General features: G+C 53.7%; 1 protein-coding gene across 9 annotated transcripts; it reads right to left on the bottom strand.

Moving 5' to 3' along the window:
- Nucleotides 1-221: 221 nt before the first annotated feature.
- SRRM2 (serine/arginine repetitive matrix 2) lies at nucleotides 222-18,436 on the bottom strand. Of its 9 annotated transcripts, XM_047087585.1 has the most exons (15): nucleotides 18,246-18,436; nucleotides 14,671-14,942; nucleotides 13,684-13,791; nucleotides 13,339-13,503; nucleotides 13,089-13,166; nucleotides 12,584-12,646; nucleotides 12,454-12,486; nucleotides 12,217-12,267; nucleotides 11,936-12,028; nucleotides 11,086-11,281; nucleotides 3,303-9,991; nucleotides 2,282-2,569; nucleotides 1,086-1,199; nucleotides 856-966; nucleotides 222-771 (listed from the first exon to the last, which is right to left on the bottom strand). In XM_047087585.1, exons 2-15 carry the CDS (start codon nucleotides 14,910-14,912, stop codon nucleotides 762-764), a joined length of 8,241 nt encoding a protein of 2,746 aa, XP_046943541.1. In that variant the 5' UTR covers nucleotides 14,913-14,942; nucleotides 18,246-18,436; the 3' UTR covers nucleotides 222-761. The 9 variants fall into 9 exon arrangements, with proteins under 9 accessions (XP_046943541.1, XP_046943543.1, XP_046943539.1 ...); XM_047087587.1 differs by lacking the exon at nucleotides 14,671-14,942; XM_047087583.1 differs by lacking the exon at nucleotides 18,246-18,436 and having other exon boundaries at nucleotides 12,584-12,643; nucleotides 14,671-17,302.
- Between the last annotated feature and the right edge of the window lie 361 nt (nucleotides 18,437-18,797).

Genomic DNA, 18,797 nt, shown 5'->3' with positions numbered 1-18,797 from the left:
CTTCTATGACTTCCAGCAAGCAGGCTCGCTCAGGCTCTGGCACAGCCTCTGGGCTGAGGGGCAGAGGCCAAAATAGCCGGAGCCAGTGTGGTTCCATGGGGAACCCACCGCCTACAGCCAGCCACCTTACCTGAGTCTTCTAAGGCTTGGGGGGGAGGGGGGGCATTCAAAGTGGAAAGACTGCTCACTCTCCACCCCTAATAAATAATCTACAGACCCAATTCCTGCATTTCTCATTTTTATTTGACAGAAAAAGTTGCTCTTGCTGTACAGATTTTAAAAAACCAAAATGCCTTTAAGAAACGTGAAGAAAAGTTGGGGGAGGGGCCACAACCTCACTTGGGGGACAGTAAGGGCCAACTAATTTCAACTCCTGCCCCTTCCTTCCAGGAACACCTCACACAAGTTCCCAAGTTCCAACTCCCCCCAGAACTTAGGGTTACAGGGGGGCACTGACGCCTCCCAGCCCTAACTCAAGACCAGGGTGTCCCCAACTGTATCCTCCCCTCCCACAACTCCCATTCTCATTCCCACCCACCCCAAAACTCCCAAAACGTGAACCAGGAAAAACTCACAGAGATTAACATTTCACAGGAACAAAGAAAAAGGAGGGGGCGGGAAGGAGGAAGAGTCCTCCCCCAGGAGGCTGCCAGGGTTCGGGGGTGGGGGGGCAGACAAGGACCCCTCCCCACTGCTGGGTAAAGGGGGCACTCCCTGCAGCTCCAGAACTTGGGGTGTGGTGGGATTCCCCCCACAGAGGTTCAAGGAGACCTGAAACAGAGGAGACAGAGATCAGTGCCTAGGCCCCAGCCAGCCCCAGAGGTCCCCAGGCACAAGAGCTTGACAAGGACGCACCTGGACGAGCGGTGCCGCACGGGGCGGGGGCTGGGTGTCTCCCTCCTGCGCTTGTGGCCAGGGGAGCGGCTGTCCCCACGCTGGCCTCTGCGGGAACCCCGCTCGCTGCTGCTGCAACAACAGAGGACAGTCAGCCCACGTGCAAGGCAACACCCACCTCTGGCAACTTGGGAGCCTCAAAGCCGCTCAGAGTGGTGGTGACCAGGCTGGCCACTGACGGGAGGCCTTACCTCTGCTGGTCCCGTGGGGAGGGCTGAGGCGAAGGGCGGCGGCGCTCCGCAGGCGAGTAGCTGAGGGACCGAGAATCTCGGAGGGAATCTATTGGCTTCCGGGGACTACGGGACCTAGGGAGCAGAGGAAGTTCCCATAGCACCATGCTCTTCCAAACCCACCAGCCGGCACTCAGGACCACCCCCCAGGTCCTGACCACCAGACCTCATACCACACAGGGCCAGCCTCAGACCCACCTTTGTCTGCTCACTCACCCATCCGCCCGCACACCATCCACCGAGTGCCCCACTGGGCAGGGCACGGGGTGCAGCGGGGGATGCAAAGAGAAAGACAGTCCCTGCCCTTGGAGGGGCTCAGTCTGGTGGTGAAGGGAGGCCAAGGGAGGCCCGCTCGGCCCCGTGTATGGGAAGCAGCCCCACAAGGACCGATATACGTGGGTCTGGGGACCCGGGGGGGAGGGACACAGGGCGGGGAAAGGGGGGGAGGGTAGTCTTCTCGAAGGTGCTGTTTGAGCGGAGTCTTGCAGAACGAGGAGTTCACCAGGCGGACAAGGGAATTCCAGGCAGAAGGAACAGCATGTCCAAAGGCATGGGGTTCTCCTTAGACTGCAAGGCGCTGGGTATGGCTGGAGCACAGGGCATGTGTGGGGGCGGGCAGGAGAGGAGAACACAGGGCAGGCAAGGCCAGTTGGTGAAGAGCCTCACACGCCATTCCCGCAGAGGTGGGGCTTTATCCTGCAGGCCACAGGGCGTCCCGGAAGGATTTGTGGAGTGGAGGGAAGTAACCAGATGTGCGTTTTAGAAAGATCCCTCTGGCTACGTGTGGAAGAGAATGGCGTGGAGGCAGGGAGACAGGGAAGAGGCTGTGGACAGAGTCGGGAGAAGATGACGGTGGCCAGACCAGAGCCCTGGCGGGAGCAACGGGGAGATTTAAAATCTAGAATCCCTGGGACGTGGGAGCAGGAAACAGGCTGCATGTCAGGGGAAGGGAGAGGAAGGAACCTAGGACTCCACAATTCTGACTGGAGCACCCACACTTGGACCCTTTGCCAGAACAGGGCACAGCACAGGTGGTAGGGAGAGAGCCCAACTCCTCCCACACAACCAGACACCACAGTCCACCAGAGACTCCCGGCAGGGATCTCACGCCCAGGGTCACACCCCGCCCCTTCCGGCTCCGGCAAGGCCGCACTCACCTCCGCTCGCCGGGGGGTGGCTTCTTGGGGCTTGCAGGTTTGGGCAAGGCCTGAGGGCCAGGCTTAGCGGGGGAGGGGGATGAAGAAGTAGAGGAGGAAGAGGAGGAGGAAGAGGAGGAGGAGGAGGAGGAGGAAGAAGAGGAGGAGGAAGAGGAGGAGGAGGAGGAAGAGGAGGAGGAGGAGCTGGAACTGGAGCTACTGGAGCGCCTCTTCCGCTTGGCCGGGGTCGGCTCCGGAGGACGTCCCTCTCGAACAGCCTCCTTGGGGGCTGGGGTGGGGCTGGGGACCCTGTGGGAGAAGCAGAGCGTCAGGAGGAGACACGCCGCCCCAGCCCCGACCCTACCTTCCTTGGCCTGGAGGAACGGCAGTGGGGGAGGGGTGCCGGAGAAAGGCCCCAGGAGCCCTCGGAGCTGAGAGCCGGCGAGCGCATTCTCTGGAGAGCAGTGGCCCGAGACGCCCCGACCTCTGCTAACACAAGCAACAGGCCGGGCCCGCAGCACAAGGGATCAAGGCTAAACCTCAAGAATGTCCCTGATGGAGGAGGACTAAGGCCCCTGGGCTCAGGTGTGGAAGCCGAGCTGGGCGGTCTCCTTCCGGGGAGAGCCGCGGCTTGGGGAGGCCCCTGCGAGCGGGTTGGCTGGGGGAGGGGCCGTCCTGCCTGGAGGCAGGGAGAAGGACGGGATGACCTCTGAAGATCCTTCCAGCCCAGGGAGTTCCTCTTGAAGGCTAACTGCCATCCCTCCTGCTGTAAAATTAAGTCCATTTCCTCTAGTTCTGTCCTCTGTAGAGACGGAAAACTTATCATTATCCTCTAGAGAATGAACCTTAGGAGACTTTTACCTGTCCCATTCCTCCCCCCGGTGCCCCCACCCCAGCATTCTCTTCTATCCCAGCTTAAGGGTCAAGGTCCCGTACCTCTCTCAAAGAGCCAAGAGCCTCTGGACAGAACTTCTCCCTCCCCACCCCCACCCACCCCCCAAACCGGCCCCACCCAACGGTTCTGCAAGTCAAGCCCCCTCACCTCTTCAGCGCTACCTCAGGTTGAGCAGGAAGGCTAGAGCCCTCCGAGTCGCTAGAACTGGAACCGGAGGAAGAGGAGGAGGAAGAGGACGATGACGAGGATGAAGAGGAGGAGCTGGATGAGGAGGAGGAGGAGGAACTCCGCCGCTCCTTTGCCGGCTGCAGGGTGGCCAATGCAGAAGGCTGCTGGGCCCCCGTGGAGGCCGGTGTTTCCCCACCCTCAGGGTGGGACACCCCAGGGACAGGACCAGAGAGCATGCCGTTGTGGTCACCAGCAGAGGACGTGGTCTTTGCCACCGTCCCAGAGGAGAGGGACTGAGACCCTGCTACAGGGGTGGTCTGGGCAAGCAAAGCTCGGGACTGGTCAGAAAAAGCAGATGGCACAGGGGACCTAGGTCGATCCTGAGCTGGAGGGAGAACACACTGGGAGGAAGTCTGGACCATTCTAGAAGCAGGAGAGGGAGCCCGCTCAGAGGTCATTCTAGACTGGCTGAGGGCAGATGGTGGGGTTCTGGAGCCTGGGCCTCCTGGTGGGGTTCTGGATCTGGCTCGGTCAAGAAGTGGCGGTGAGGTTCTACCGCTAACACGTTCGTAAGCAGTGAGGGGCACCCGGGGGCTGGTAAGGTTTGCACCAGACAAGGCTGGAGCCATTCTAGCACTGGTGAGGCTTGCAGGTGCCATGGCTGGAGGGGTTCTGGAGCTGGCAATATTCACAGGAGCTGTAGCATGTGCAGATCTAGGACCCACCAGGTTTGCAGGGGCTGCAGCCTGGGCTGTTCTGGAGCTGGAGGGATAGTTTGCAGCGGTCGGGGGAGTGCCAGAGCCGGTGAGACTCAGAGCTGCCAAGGCAGCCGGGGTTCTGGCTCCTGCTAGATTCACAGCTGGGGCTGCAGGGGTGCGAGGGTCAGCGAGGTTCACAGCAGAAGGTGCCACTGCTGTTCTGGGGCTGGCCAAGTTCATGGCTGCCGCCGCAGCTGGCGTTCTGGAGTCAGCCAGGTTCACTGCTGTTGGTATGGCAGGTGTCCTGGCACCGGCCAGATTCATCGCTGCTGCAGAAGCTGCAGGAATCCTGCTGGCAAGACTGGCAGCTGGGGCCGTTCTGAGACTCATGAGAGGCACTGGAGCTGGGACTTGGGACATTCTTGCAGCAAGGCCAGCAGCAGACATGGATGGAGGTGGCCGAGCAGTGCCAAGACTGATGGCTGTCAGGGCAAGTGCAATTCTAGACTGTGCGTGATTTTCTGGCACAGATGTTCTCGGGTGATCAGGAATTCGGGGACCTGGACCATCCATCATGGAGCCACCGGCTTGTTGCAGGACAGACATAGGTGTTCTAGAGCTGCCAAGGGGTTCCAGCATTCCAGGTGATCGACAGCGGTCCAGAGGAGTTGGTGACATGCTAGGACGACTGAAACAGCTCATTCTGGAGCTATTGAGCGCTACTGGAGGGGTCCGAGAACCAGAATGATTTCTTGTTGCCGGAGGAGTAGCAGAACGTGAACGATCAGAACTACTTCCAGATGCAGAACGTCTTCGGATGGCGGGAGGAGATCTCGTTAAGGACCGTTTGCCCCGAGTTGTTCGTGGAGTACGGGATCTGGAACGGCGACGGATAGCAAGGGGAGAGCGACTTCGAGAACGCTTGCGTGGCAACAATGGGGTCCGAGATCTAGAGCGACGCCGAATAGCAGGAGGCGTTCGGGACCGAGATCGGCGGCGTGTCACCGGAGAGGTTCGAGAGCGGGACCTCCTTCGAGTTACCGGAGATGTGCGAGATCGAGATCTCCTACGGGTGACTGGAGACGTTCTGGATCTTGATCTTCTGCGAGCGATAGGGGAAGTTCTGCTTCGAGATCGCCTCCTGGTCACTGGTGGAGTCCTAGATCTGGACCTTCTTCGAGTCACCGGTGGAGTTCTAGAACGGGAGCGCCGGCGTGTTGGGGTTCTGGATCTTGAACGACGGCGGGTTACTGGTGGCGTTCTAGACCTGGATCGCCTTCGACTCACTGGCGATGCTCTGGATCGAGACCTTCGTCGAGTCACTGATGTCCTGGACCTTGATCGTCTCCGACTGACTGGTGAAGTTCGAGACCTGGACCTACGGCGACTGACCAAAGGTGTTCTGGACCTGGACCGCCGGTGAGTGGCTGGAGAGGCCCGAGACCGTGAGCGTTTCCATGGAGCTGGTGATGTACGAGAGCGGGACCGCTTCCGACTGGCTGGGGGTGTCCGAGACCGGCCTCTTCGGCGACGGGAAGAAGTTCGGGAACTCTCCTGCCGGGCAGGTGACCTTGAGTGGTAACCAGAGCCTCCCCTCCGCCGACGAGTGACCCGAGACCTCGACCGGCTCCGCTGTCTTCTCCGCGAAGTTGACTGAGAAGATCCAGACCTATCTCGACGTCGAGTTGTTCTGGTTTTCTCTCTCCTTGAGCGGGAACGGGATCTCTGAAGCCCACGAGGCTTTGGTGAAGGAGAACGGCCTCTCCTTGAAGTTGTCTTAGCACGGGGGGATGAAGCTGAGCGCCGCCGGCGTGAGGATCTTGACTTTTCAGCTGGCTCTGGGGAAGACACTGAAGGACTTCTTCGACGTCTCGGGGGGGTTCTAGAACGGGTCTCTGGTGAGGACGATGCAGAGCGGCTTCTACGAGACAGCCTGGCCTTCCTAGTCAGCTCAGGAGACGATCTGGAGCTGCGACGGCGAGGTGGAGTGCGGGACTTGGTCTTGGGCTCTGGTGATGACCTAGAGCTTCTTCTAGCAGTTCTGGATTTGGGTGGGTGTTCTGGAGAGGACTCTGAACTGCTGCTTCCGTCAGGAGAAGGGCCTCTGCCTTTGCTTGATGAACCTGACCTGCTTCGTCTGGGAAGAGCTCGAAGGGCAGGAGCCTTGGGTTCAGGAGAAGAATCAGAACCGCTCTGTGCCCTGGGTGCCACTCTCAGCTTATCTTTAACTTCAGGGGATGAGCCAGACCTACTACGGCGAGGAGAAGGCCGGGCTTTGCTATCAACCTCTGGAGACGACCCAGACCGACTCCTTTCTCTAAGTGGTACTCGTGTCTTAGCTTTGGAATCTGGAGAAGAGTCTGATTCACTTCTTTCTTGAGGGGATGCACTGGGCTTCCCATCAAGTTCTTGAGAAGACCCAGATCGACTTCTCTGTCCAAGAGGAGTCCTAGCCATGGTCTTCTGTTCAACTGACGACTCTGACCCACTTCGTTCTCTCTGGGGGGTAAGACACTTGTTGTTGAGCTCTGGAGATGATGGAGAACGACTCCTTGGCCTAGGAGTCTGGGGCAAAGCTTTTGGTTCTGGAGAAGAATCACATTCACTTCTCCCCCTAGACGGTGTTCTAGGTATATCTTTCATTCCAGGAGAGGACCCAGATAAGCTGTGCCTCGAGGGAGTCCCAGACCCATCTCTAAGTCCTGGAGAAGACCCAGACCTGCTTCTCCTTGAGGGGGTTCTGGGTAAACCGTCTTTCAGTTCAGGAGATGCAGAGCTACTTCTTTCCCTCGATGGTGTTCTGGGTACAGCATCGAGCACTGGTGAAGAAACACTCTGATTTGAAGACATTCCTGCTTTTTCCACTGCATCTGGTGATAACTCAGAACTGCTGCGTCTGGAGGACCTTGTGGATTGTTCTTTCACGTCTACAAATGGATCTGTCTCCAGCTGATTAGGAAAAGATCCATTCAAATCTTCTTTAACCTCAGGAGAAAATCCAGCATTCATTTCTGCAACAGGGCCTGAGTTTCTAAATTCTAAAGGTGATCCAAAGCTATTCTCCCTCGGGGACGAATTAGACAGCTCTTTATGCTCTGGAGAAAAATGTGGCCCACTCCAAGTTGAGGCCACTGCAGGGACTTCTGCTTCCAAAGAAGTCTGTGACTGGCTTTGGTCAAGAGTCAAAGACACAGGTCTTTCTTCTATTTCAGGTGAGGATTCAAAATTACCTCCAGCCATTTCTTTAAGTTCTGGAGACAAATGAGAGAGGACCTGGTTTGAGGATTCTTCAGATTTCTCGACCTCCATTAATTCCTCATCTTGGCTTGGCTTAGCTGACATACTTTGGTCTTTTGTATCTGGGGATGACCCAACACCACCTCTTTCCCTTGATGGGGTTTTAGGTGTCTCTCTGAGTACTGGTGAGGACTCAGATTTATCCTGCACTGGGAAAGGACTAGATTTGTCTCTTGGTCCAGGAGATGACACAGTAATATCTTCCTGAAAGAGTAAGCCTGTTTTCTCTTTTGACTCAGAAGGCTCCAATCTACTCTGCCCCAAAAGAGATTTAGAGTCCATGGCAGGATATGGGAAAGAGTCAGACTGAGACTTGCTCTGCTCAGGAGACATTCCAGATTTTAGCCTAGGACTTGACAATTCACTTCTGTCTGGTCTCGTTGGAGATCTGGGGGTCAGTTCAGTGATTGGAGATGAGGACCTGGACCGGCCACCCTTAAGAGGTGTGTGAGATTTGCTCTGCAGAGACGGAGACTCAGAGTGACTCCGTTTCATGTCTGGACTTGAAGTATCAGATCTAGGGTCTGGTGAAGTCTGTGATTGTCCTTTCTGTTGCAGAGAAGAGGAGACAAAATACATTTCTCCTGGTGGTGTGGTAGACTTTACTCCTGGACAGAGAGAGAAGGATCCAGAACTTTGTGCTGGTAAGTCTTTAGACTTCTCTTGGGAACATGGGGACTTAGATCCACAAAGACTGTGCCCTGATGGAGTTTGGGGCTTAACTTTAGGGCATGGTGAAGTAGACCCTGAGTGACTTTGTCTTGGTGGTGTTCCAGGTTTCACTTTGGTATCTGGTGAAGAGGACCTAGAACGGCTGTGTCTTTGCAACAATCTAGATTCCATCTTGGAGCAAGGAGACTCTGATCTGCTTTGCCTTGGCGGTGTTTTAGAGGTTACCCTACTAGGACTTGGAGAAGAGGAGCCAGAATGACTTTGGACTGGCGACATTACTGCCTTCACTTTGGGTTGTGGAGATGACGATCCAGAGCGGCTCCCTCTTGGAGGGGTGCTAGATTTCACTCTAGGAGGAGAGGACCCAGAGCAGCTATGTCTTGAAGGGGTCATAGATTTCACCTCAGGGTCAGGTGATGATTCTGAACGGCTCTGTATTTGTGGTGTGGCAGATTGTTCATTTGCCTGGGGACTTGTTACAGACCCTTGCCTTGGTGGTGTTCCAGACTTCACTTTAGGTTGAGGAGATGAACTGGAACAACTCTGTCTTGAAGGTGTTTTAGATTTCTGGTTAGAAGGAGGAGAAGAGCCAGAACGACTTCGCCTTGGTGGTGTTCTAGATTTAGCTTTCGGCTGGGATGATCCCGAGCGACTGCGCCTTGGTGGTGTCCGAGACTTTTGTTTAGGACACGGAGAGGATCCCGAAAGGCTTCGCCTCAAAGACAAGCGAGATTTTGCTTTGGACCGTGGTGAAGAGAGAGACCTGCTCCGTCTCGAAGAAACTCGAGATTTTTTCATTTCTGGGCTTGAGTTGGACCTGCTCCTCCTCTGTGATGCTCTGGATTTGTTCTTCCGCTCTGATGACGAACCAGACCTGCCTCTTCTTTGTGGTGTTCTAGAATGAGATCTTCCTCGTCTAACTAGACTTCTACTACGAGATCTTCGTCTTGCTGGTGTCCTAGACCGAGATCGTCCTCGTCTTACGGGTGTCCTAGACCGAGATCGTCCTCGTCTTGCCGGTGTCCTAGACCGAGACCTCCCTCTCCTGGCTGGTGTTCTAGAGCGTGACCGACGTCTGGCTGGAGTTCTAGAGCGTGACCTGCCACTTCTCCTGGCTGGTGATCTGCTACGAGACCTCCGTCGTACTGGCGATCGGGTCCTAGATCTGCGCCTAGCAGGTGTCCTAGAGCGAGACCTGCCTCTCCGGGCTGGTGTTCTAGAGCGGGACCTACGCCTGGCAGGTGTTCTGGATCGTGATCTCCGCCTGGCAGGTGTTCTAGAGCGAGATCTAGCCCGGCGGGCTGGCGTTCTAGAACGAGATCTGCCCCTAGCGGCTGGGGATCTAGAATGAGACCTGCCTCGCCTTGCTGATCTAGATCTGCCTCTTCTCTGGGTATTTCTGCTTCTAGACCAGCCTGGTCGCTGAGGAGACCTAGAGCGACCACGTCGCTGGGGGCTTCTGGACCGTCCCCACCTCTGTGCAGACCGGGACCTACGCCACTGAGGGGACCGGGACCTAGAATGACCTCTTTTGGTAGGGGTTCGAGACCGAGATCGCCCCCTCTTAGTGGTGGTAGGGCTACGGGACCTCCCCACTCTTCGAGAAGGGGTATGAGAATGTGACTTATCCCGCTTTGCTCGGCCATGTGAGCGACTCTTGGATGCGGGAGAAGAAGAAATCTCTCGGCGGGACCCAGGAGCTGGTGCAGGTTTAGGACTTTCAGGGGAAGAGCTGGCATGTCGAGAAACTTTGGTAGGTTGAGGGGATGGTGGGCAGCTCTCTGAAGACGACTGGGGAGGTTTCTCAGGAGACTTAGGTGGTGAACGGCCCCGGGTTGGGGAAGCCTCAGATGGGGGGTTCACTGGCTCCTGACTTAAGGTGGTTGTTGCAAGGGGTTGTGGGGAGCCGCCATGTTGCTCAGCAAGGAGCGGAGTGGGAGCAGGTGGTTCTGGGCCTGCGCTGCTCCTTTCCGGAGAGGGGCTAGGTCGAATTGCAGATTTCTGAGAGTGGAAAAGAAAGCACGGATAGGAACATAAGCACCAAAACTTCCCATCAACCTAAACACCAAAACTTCCTATCACCCATAAGAGCCTAACATCCTTGCCAATGAAATTTTTCCTCTACACACCCCATTACAACACCAACTGGTCCTTTACCTCACCACAGGTAGTCATTAACAAAAGATCACATAAAAAGACAATTGGGACAACATGAACAGGCTATCTTATCACTTTAAGTCTCATAACCTAGAAAAAAACAACACAAACAACACACTACGTTTTACGATAACCCTAACAGAATACCACGGCAACAGAAAAAAAGTGCATACTTTTACTAAACGGAAAAACAAAGCAGTTTCCCGAAGCGTGAGGCATCTGACTTCACCCTTGAAAAACACTAAGATTATGGTGCAAAGGCAAAGATTTGAGAATATGATTTATGTAAATAGAACTACAGATAAGTACAGAAAAAGAAAACGAAACCAAGTTTGAAAAGCTTTAAATATAAGACAAATAAATGAAATTAAAACAGAAATTAAGTTTTTGAGGTAATCCAACTTGTACTTTAGTAAAGTAACTCTGGAGGACACAGAAAACGGGACTAAAAAGCTAAGCATTTAACGAAGAGCAATTACACTGTAATAGCTAAAGCAATAAAACATCACGATTAGGGCTTCGATCAGAATAGCAACCATAAAATGACAAGTACTGAAAAGACCATTCCAGAGTAGTGTTTTCAAATTGCAGGCAGCAATCCAGTGGGTTGACAACTTTTAGTTAGCTACAACCAGCATTTAACAAAATAAACTCTATAGACAAACCTCAAAATGCTAAAAATGATTTAAAAATACTTTTCTCAAATTGAATGTAAAAGCATAAACAGGATAGTGACGTAAAACCTACAAATAACCGGCGAAGTTTGAAAATGTTAACTCTATAGAATTTGCACATGCAGAAAAGACCTTAAAATGAAAACCGCATTACGAAAAGAACTGAATTCGCTTCTTTAAACCAGTTTACTTCCCTCCTTCACTTCAAACACCCATCCTAACCCTCCAACCCAAAAACATGCATTAACTCAAGACGTAACCTACCTCCTTGTCTTTGTCTTTGTCCTCATGAGGACTGCTAGGCTGCTTTGTAGAGGGCTCTGGGCTGCTAGGCTGCCCTGTGTTGGTGGTACCTTGTTCCTTAGAAGGTGCATCTCCCTCCCCTCGACGCCCTGAAACAGGGGAAGGACTTCGCCCAGTCAAGGTAATTGCATGGGTCTTTGCTGCTGCACTTCGAGACCTGAGGAAGGTAATTGAGGGCAGGGGAGAGGAAAGAAATCAGCTCGGGGGAGAAGAGGGAACCCCCTCCCAGCTCCCATCCACCTTTCCTGACTATACAAACCCTCTTCCAAGAAGCCTTCTCTTACACACAAGACTCAAGTCACTCATGGAAATTCAAGTCCACTTCACTTTGGTCCTTTTCTTCCCAACAGTCCCCAAAAGCGTTCTCCCTCTACCCCTTTATCCACCTCCCCCAACCTCCCCAAACCCTCCACCCTGCCCATTCCCTACCCACTTCATTCACAACTCACCTCTGAGCCCACCTCCTTCAGGAAGCCTTCCCCGATTAAGGAAGCCAGGGTAAGGATTCCTTCCTCCCCCAGACACCACGAACAAACCACCACCCCCCCTATTCTGGCAGTCCATATACATCAGAACAAAACAAAAAATAACAAAATAAACAAAAACAAAAACAAAAACAAAAAAAAAAAAGAGAAGGGGAAATGTATATGTCTGTCCATCCTGTTGCTTTAGCCTGTCAGCTCCTAGAGGGCAGGGACCGTGTCTTCCGAATGGTCTGTGCAGCGCCTAGCACACCGTGGGCGCTCAATAAATATTAAATTGATTAACCCACAAGTCCCTCTCCCTCCCTTCCTCCTGGACCACCCCTTACCGACTGCGGGAAGTATCAGAAGAGGAAGCAGAGTCAGCAGACGTTGAACGGTGGGCCCGGCGGCTCTTGGGGGCTGGTGTTGTACTACGAGACCTGAAGGAAGGCCACCACCACAGCTCAGGGTGCTATTACGCTTACACTAGATTTTCCTCGTCGGTCCCTCAACCTTCCACCATCAGTCAAGGACACAACTGATTCTCCCCTTTACCCCGCCAGGTAGACTTCACCTAACCTACTGCCTAATAAGCAAATTACCCTCCAATTCACACAAACTCACTCACCGCTTCCGCTTCTTGTCCTTAGATTTACGTTTGCTCTTTGGAGTGGGAGACCTGACAATGGAAATTCAAAATAATCATCTTAAAAAAAAATCCAAAATCAAATAAAAAAATGACAGAACTATTGACAGAAGATCAAGGAACTGAGCTTTACTCTAAGAAACCCCTATAGAACAGGCAAGGCCAGACGGGCTCACCGTTCCATGTCACTATGTCCCCAATGTCCCGAGGAGCTCTTACCTATGCTTCCGTTTTTTGGATTCAGATTCTGACCTGTTGGAGGGGAGGGGGGGAAAACAACGCATAAACCAATACCTATGCCTAGACTCCTCAAACCTCTCCAGTCACTTCATGTACTCCCACCTCATACCTGTGCTTCTTCTTCTTAGAACTCTTCTTCCTCTCTCGTCGAGGAGAGCTGCTCTCTGACCTGCTAAAGATGGGTTCAGAAACAAAGTCATTCTACTGGGTTCCTTCTCTCACCCCCCCCACTTACAATCCACCCCCAAAAAAGGCTTCTAAATCAACAAACACAAACATCACCAATGTCTCAGACCTAAGCCCAGGACTTATTACTCTCCAGGAAGCAGAAATACCTCTTCCATAAAGCAACAAACCTCAAAACGAAAAGCCCAGTAATTCAAGACGTTGCTTAGTTAGTTCTTAGTTGGCAAAGCTGCAAAATCAAACCTTCCCCAATGAATAAACTTAATACATTCCTTCCCGTGACTGAAATCTGAATGGTAACTCCCTCTTCCCTGATGTATCTCGCAACTGTCTCCTGCTTCCCAAAAGAATTCTCTATTTCCAGAAGGGGGGGGGGGGACAAGAAGACCGGTCCTCTGCTTATTAAAGTGACATCCCAACTAACTTACCGTCCTCTATCTTTCTTCTTTTTCTTCTTCTTTTGCTTTGGGGTTGGTGAGCGAGAACTGCTGGACTCCCGGACAAGGCTGGAGGAAGATGAAAAGAAGCAGGATGAGTGCTAAGATGAATTTTCTCAGACATTTCAACTTCAAAACAACAAAATCTGAACACTTTGGGAAGGAACAGTCCCCCTCATCCCTAAATAGAGCAGGGCGCTTAGAAGAAAAGCAGCTGACATGCTTTCTTGACCTTGAGTACCTGTAAGGTTTGGGAGGCTCTGGAGCTGGTTGTTTAGCTTCTCGAGCACGACGCTGAGGATCAAAAGAGCTGCCATCTACATAGGAATCACTGATACCAAAGGCAGCACGGAGTCGCTCATTCTTTTTCTCATTCAGTTCTGCCAACTGGTGAGTCTCAGTTACCCTGGGGGGAAAAAGGCAATGGTTAGCAGGGAAGAGAAAAGATCAGGGTTGCTCACACCACCGGAGGCAGCCAAATGAGACTGGGAAGAAGTTGGGAGAAAGAGCAGGGAGGAAGTTGAAGAAGAGAAAACAGCAGAAGCAGTGCAGTCCAGAGGAAATAAGAGACAGTGAAAACACTCACGCTGGCCTCTGCCCTGGGGTCTCTTCCTTTCCCCCAGGGTTCACATCCTTCTCCAGCAACATGAGTCGAAAGGTAGCCACTTTTTCCTGAATTTGCTGTTCCTCGTACCTGAAGAACAAATCCCTTCAAGGTTAAAGCCTGACTAGGCCCTTAACCCAGTCCCAAGTTAAAGTTTCCTTATTCCCAGGAGGATCCCTTCCCTTTCCATGCACACATAAAACTTTTCACTCACTGTCACCCAAAGGGCCCTTCTCTTAAATCTTTCTGATCTTTCACTGTTCTTTCTTCCCTCCGTTTACTATAGCCTCTAGAACAGTGGATTTTAAACAGGCTAAACTCCAGGGGCTAAAAGAGGAAAGCTAAGCAGGCAAAGTTCCAGGTGCTCCTCCTCGACTTCAACAACAGGTATTTCCTGAGATTCCAAAGTAAAGTGCATTGTATAAAAAGGGTGCCACTGCTGAAGTTTGAAAACCACTGCTCTAAAAGGTTTTCTCACTGTACTCCTTTTCCAAAATTTCACTTCCCTACCCAACCCATGATCCCCTCTTATCCAGATTAGTATTTCAATTCCTGTTTTCTTGCCTTCACTACCTTCCAAGGCCTCGATCCTTAAATCCGTTTACCTTCCTCTTCTCTACCAATGACAACACCTGTCAGCTTCTACTCCAGCTCTTTTCTTGCCTGGTACCTGCTTTCCCACCTCTCCCCTTAAAGCACCTTTTTGTTTTTCAATGGCTTCCCTCTTTCCCCAAGTGTCTTCATCCTAATAATTCGAATTCCCTCAGGCTTTCTCTTGGTACAGACTTTCCTCATCTCCCACCTTGAGCTGTCCCTTAACTCCTCTCAATCTGCTAGCTCCTTTACCTCCTCCCCTCCTGCAACTCCTCTCCAGGCCTCTTCAACAAGCCCTCAACTCCCTACATCCCACCTAATTCCCCCAGCTCTGCCCTCACTCAGTGCTTGGCTCTCCCCCAGCCCTCCCCTCACCCCTGCTCTTCCATCATCTCCTCCAGCTCGAGGCATCGCAGCTCCACGCGCCGCTTGCGCTCGTGGTCCAGGATGTCAGGATTAGGCCGCTTCACCAGGGCAGCCTCCAGGCGCCGCAGTTCCTCCTCTCCCTTGTAGTCAGGCCGCTCACCCCGGCGGCCTCGCACCAGGGACAGGTTGCGCTGGACGTAGCCGTTGGTGCCGCTGCCCCGGGGCGTCGGCAGCCCGATCCCGTTGTACATGGCCCCGTGCCCGGGGGGGCACCACCGCTCCTGGGGGGGAGCGGGGAAACACGGGTCAGGGCCCTGACCCCAAACTAACCACTTGCCACCACCCAAATCCCTGTTCTTCACCCCTATTTCAACAGGAAGCTCCACACTAAACTCCTTTATCTGCATAATCCTCCTGGTCTTCTAACAAAAACCCTTCCTTCCCTTCCCCTTCCCATACTTTCTTTCCACTCAATCCTACCCCAGCTCTTACAGCCTTTTCCCTCAAAGGCCAAGAGCCACTTCCATTTCTGTTTGCACCTAGATGTTCTTGTTCCACCCTAAGAAAATAAGAAACCTATTTCTCTCGAATTTTTCCACACTCTTTATTCTCATTTGGCTCCCATAAGCACCAATGTCTCCACCCCCTAATCTACTTTCCGACATCTGGCAACTGACTGACTGAGGCCCCCAAACAGGGCACGACCACCACTACCACAAATCTGTGGTACCTACGGGCCCACAGTCCAAATCCAAAGATTCTTTTCAGAACTGACCTAAGAATTTCAGACTACCACGTCACAAACGCAAAACAGACTAAACAACCCCTACATATCTTAACACGTGGACTGGTTGGTTTCTGACATAAACCAAGAGTCCCATGCAGTCTCACACTCAAGAATAAAAGCCAGCATGCATATCAGAAACACAAGAACCTTGGCTACATAATCTTCTTGTACTTTACCTCCCCGAGGAGAGGCCATTTCCCTGATTTCAAATATTTATAAGCTATGAACTACCTTGCCTGATATCTTGCTCCTTTAATTTCCTTCCCAATAGGATTTCTCACGTATTCGGCAGCTCACCCAAGTCTCATTAGCTCCCCTTAAACATCACCTGTTTACAGCTCAATGCTCTGATCAAACCTCCTCTGCTCCAACCGTTCCCATTGCCCTCTTCTACATTCCTTGCCCTAAACTTACTCAGAACACCCCCCCCCCCTTCATAGCCCTTCACTAAGGCAAAACTGTCAACTTTCCCTACCAATTCCCTGTTATCTCGCTTCCTAGTGTTTCTCTTCCAGACCTGCCTTATCTCTCCCATGTTCTCTTCGTGCCTCCTACACCAAGGTTCTATCCTCTCGACCTGTCCCAACCCCAGCATGGCTCTGAAAAGCCCTCAACCCCCTCGATTTTTCTGGTTAGATTTCTTAGCTACACATTTCTTATTCTTTTCTCCTACTACATATACGTTATTTCTTCCTCCATCTCATCTCGTCCGCGACAGCTTCACAGAGCACAAATATGTGAGGGAAAACTACCCCCCTCAAAAACCCCAAGGAACAAGTGAAGAGATTAGTGAAAAATAAGCAAAGGTAGATAAACACGGATACAAAGGAAGCCTACGTTTTTAAAATTCCAGAAGAAACAGCATATGAGTACCTGAAGGATATAGTAAAACAAAATTTTAAGTATGGGGAGATTGAGAATGGAAGGAAAATTGCCCAATTCCAGAACTGCTTGTACCTCTATCCCCCAACTCTAAAGGCTGGGTCCCTGCCCAACCCCAGGAGCAGACTCCAGAGGACTGAAAAATCAGAAAACCACACTAAGGTACAGGAGTGACAAATGAAGCTCAATCTAGGACAAGCAAGTAGAAATGCACAAAAAAATGAAAATTTTCGTTACAGCGCAAGAAACGAGTTTCTTTACCTTCCAACACTCACTTTCATTTTCTCAAATACCAATCCTCCCCACTCTAAACCTAGGTCCTTCTTTGCCTCTCTAAACCCCACCCTAGTTTCTGCCTTCCTTGCAGAATGCTTCCAGCGTGCAATTAATTCTTCAGCTTAACCATTCACCCACACTTCCATACCACCTCACACAAAAGTCCTCCCACTCCCTTAAGAGGGCAAACCAGCAGCTGCTAAAGAAAGGACATTAAGTCACAACTAATTGGAGAACTTTAAAAAACAAGTCTTCCCCCTCCCCCCAAGCAGCCCACAGCATCTGAGGCAGTGCTCAGAACACTAAAAGGAAAAAACGAAGGGGGAACATCAACACACACAGAAGTCGCCCGAAACAGCTAACTTCGTAAAACAAACATTCTCAACTAGGGTCCACAGACTATGAGAACACGAAAGTTATCCAAGATAAAAAAATCACAAAGCAAAAATCGACTGCAAGACAAAAACATTCTTCCTTTTACTGGACAATTAATTTATCACGACGCCAGACAAAGAGAGACAAGACAATCCTCACTCAGTTCAAGACGGAAAACACTCAAGAAACGAAACGCACCAGAAGAGAGGCGGTGGGCGTGCAGGAAAAACGGACACGAGCCAGCCCAGCAAGCTCAGCGATGAGCTGATTCGGGAGCTGGGCCAACGCCACCGAACCCAGAACAATTTCACGTACTGGTTCAAGAAAAGACCGAAACTCACACACTTAAGAGAAAAGACAACGAAACGCTCGTTTTGAATTCTGGGGCCAGACGACATCTTAGCCCAGCGGGAGTGGACACGAAGGCTCAGAAGAGACGGGGGCCCGATAAAGCCTGAAGCGGAGCCCGGCGTTTCCTTCCCCAGGCAGCGCTCCACCGGCCTCGCGAAGCTTTAACTTTGGAGAAGACAATGAAGCAGAGGGGGCCGGGGGGGGGGGGGGCACCTACACTCCCTCGCATACCTGGGCCGAGCACGTCATCTTTACGTTAAAACAAAACAAGACAAGCCGTAGCGCTTGCGTCTCCCTACCGCTTCAAGGCCGCCAGCAACGGGCGCGAACTACCCTACGTCTCCAGGCCTCCCCTGCGCCGGCGGGGCGGCCAAGGCCTATTTTCGGCCTTGAGGGGTGGGGGAGGGGGCTGCGCGGCGCCCGGGAGTCTGGGAGGCTCCGCGCCGGCCCGCTGGCCCCCGGGAGGGACGGAGAAGCCGAAGGCCTGAGAGGCTCGGGGGGAGGGCCCCAGGAACGCGCCACGGCCACGGCCGCCGCCGCCGCCTCCCCGCCGAGAAAATGTCGAAAGGGGCAGCTGCGGGAGGCCCTCCTCGGCCGCACGCGTGGGGGTGGCGAGAAACCGAGGCGCGCGCTCCCCCCTCCTCGTCGCGAGCGCGCGCGAGCCCGCGAGCCCGAGAGCCCTCGGCGGCGCGGGCCGTTGCCATGGGGGAGGGGAAGGCAGGTAAAAGCCCGCGCGCGACGGGAACCGAAGGGAAGGGGGGAGGGGAGGCGGGCGAGCGAGGGCGTCCGCGTGAGCTAGGGGCGGCGAGCGCGCGTGCGCGCGGCGGCCTGGACCGTTCTCCGCGCGCTTTGGCCTCGCGCCGGGGCCGCCGCCCCTCCCCCACCCGGCTCGCGCGCTCCCTCACCCTCTCACCCGCCGCCGCCGCCGCCTCCGCCCGCCGCCTCCGAGGGGGAGAGGTGCTGCCGCTGCTCACGCTCCCGAGTCCCTCGGGGCCAGGAGCTGCCGCCTCGCCTCGCCGGTCCGCCTGCCTCAGCCGACACAGACGCCTCGTCGCTTCCTCAGGGGCCGCAGCGGGCTCCGACTGCGCCACTCGCACCCCGCCTGGGCCGCGCTGCACGTCAGCACGACCGACGAAGCGCGTCAGCACGCACCCGCGCGCGTCGCAGGGCCCGCCGGGAACCGTAGTACGTCCCGCGGCGCTTTGCGCAGGCGCCGAGGCCACTTCGGGAAGTGTAGTTTCTTAAGGCCCAAGGGAGGTTCAACGCAGCTGCCAGGGAACTACGAATCCCTTCGGCCAGTGCGAGGAAGGGCGGGTGAGAGGACCAGAGGGGGCCACGTATTCGGAGTATTTCCGCCGGGGGGGAGGCGGGGCATGGGGGCCTAGCGCCACATCGAGGGACGCTAGCGCGCTCCTCGCCCTCCCACTTTCTAACCAGAGCATTCTGGGAGTTGCAGTTCGTGCGT

Source organism: Lynx rufus, unplaced genomic scaffold (assembly GCF_022079265.1).
Source record: "Lynx rufus isolate CCGP_SWC_20201006 ecotype Redwood Valley unplaced genomic scaffold, mLynRuf1.p SCAF_23, whole genome shotgun sequence".
Taxonomy (NCBI): domain Eukaryota; kingdom Metazoa; phylum Chordata; class Mammalia; order Carnivora; family Felidae; genus Lynx; species Lynx rufus.
This window is presented reverse-complemented; position numbering and strand designations above follow the sequence as displayed.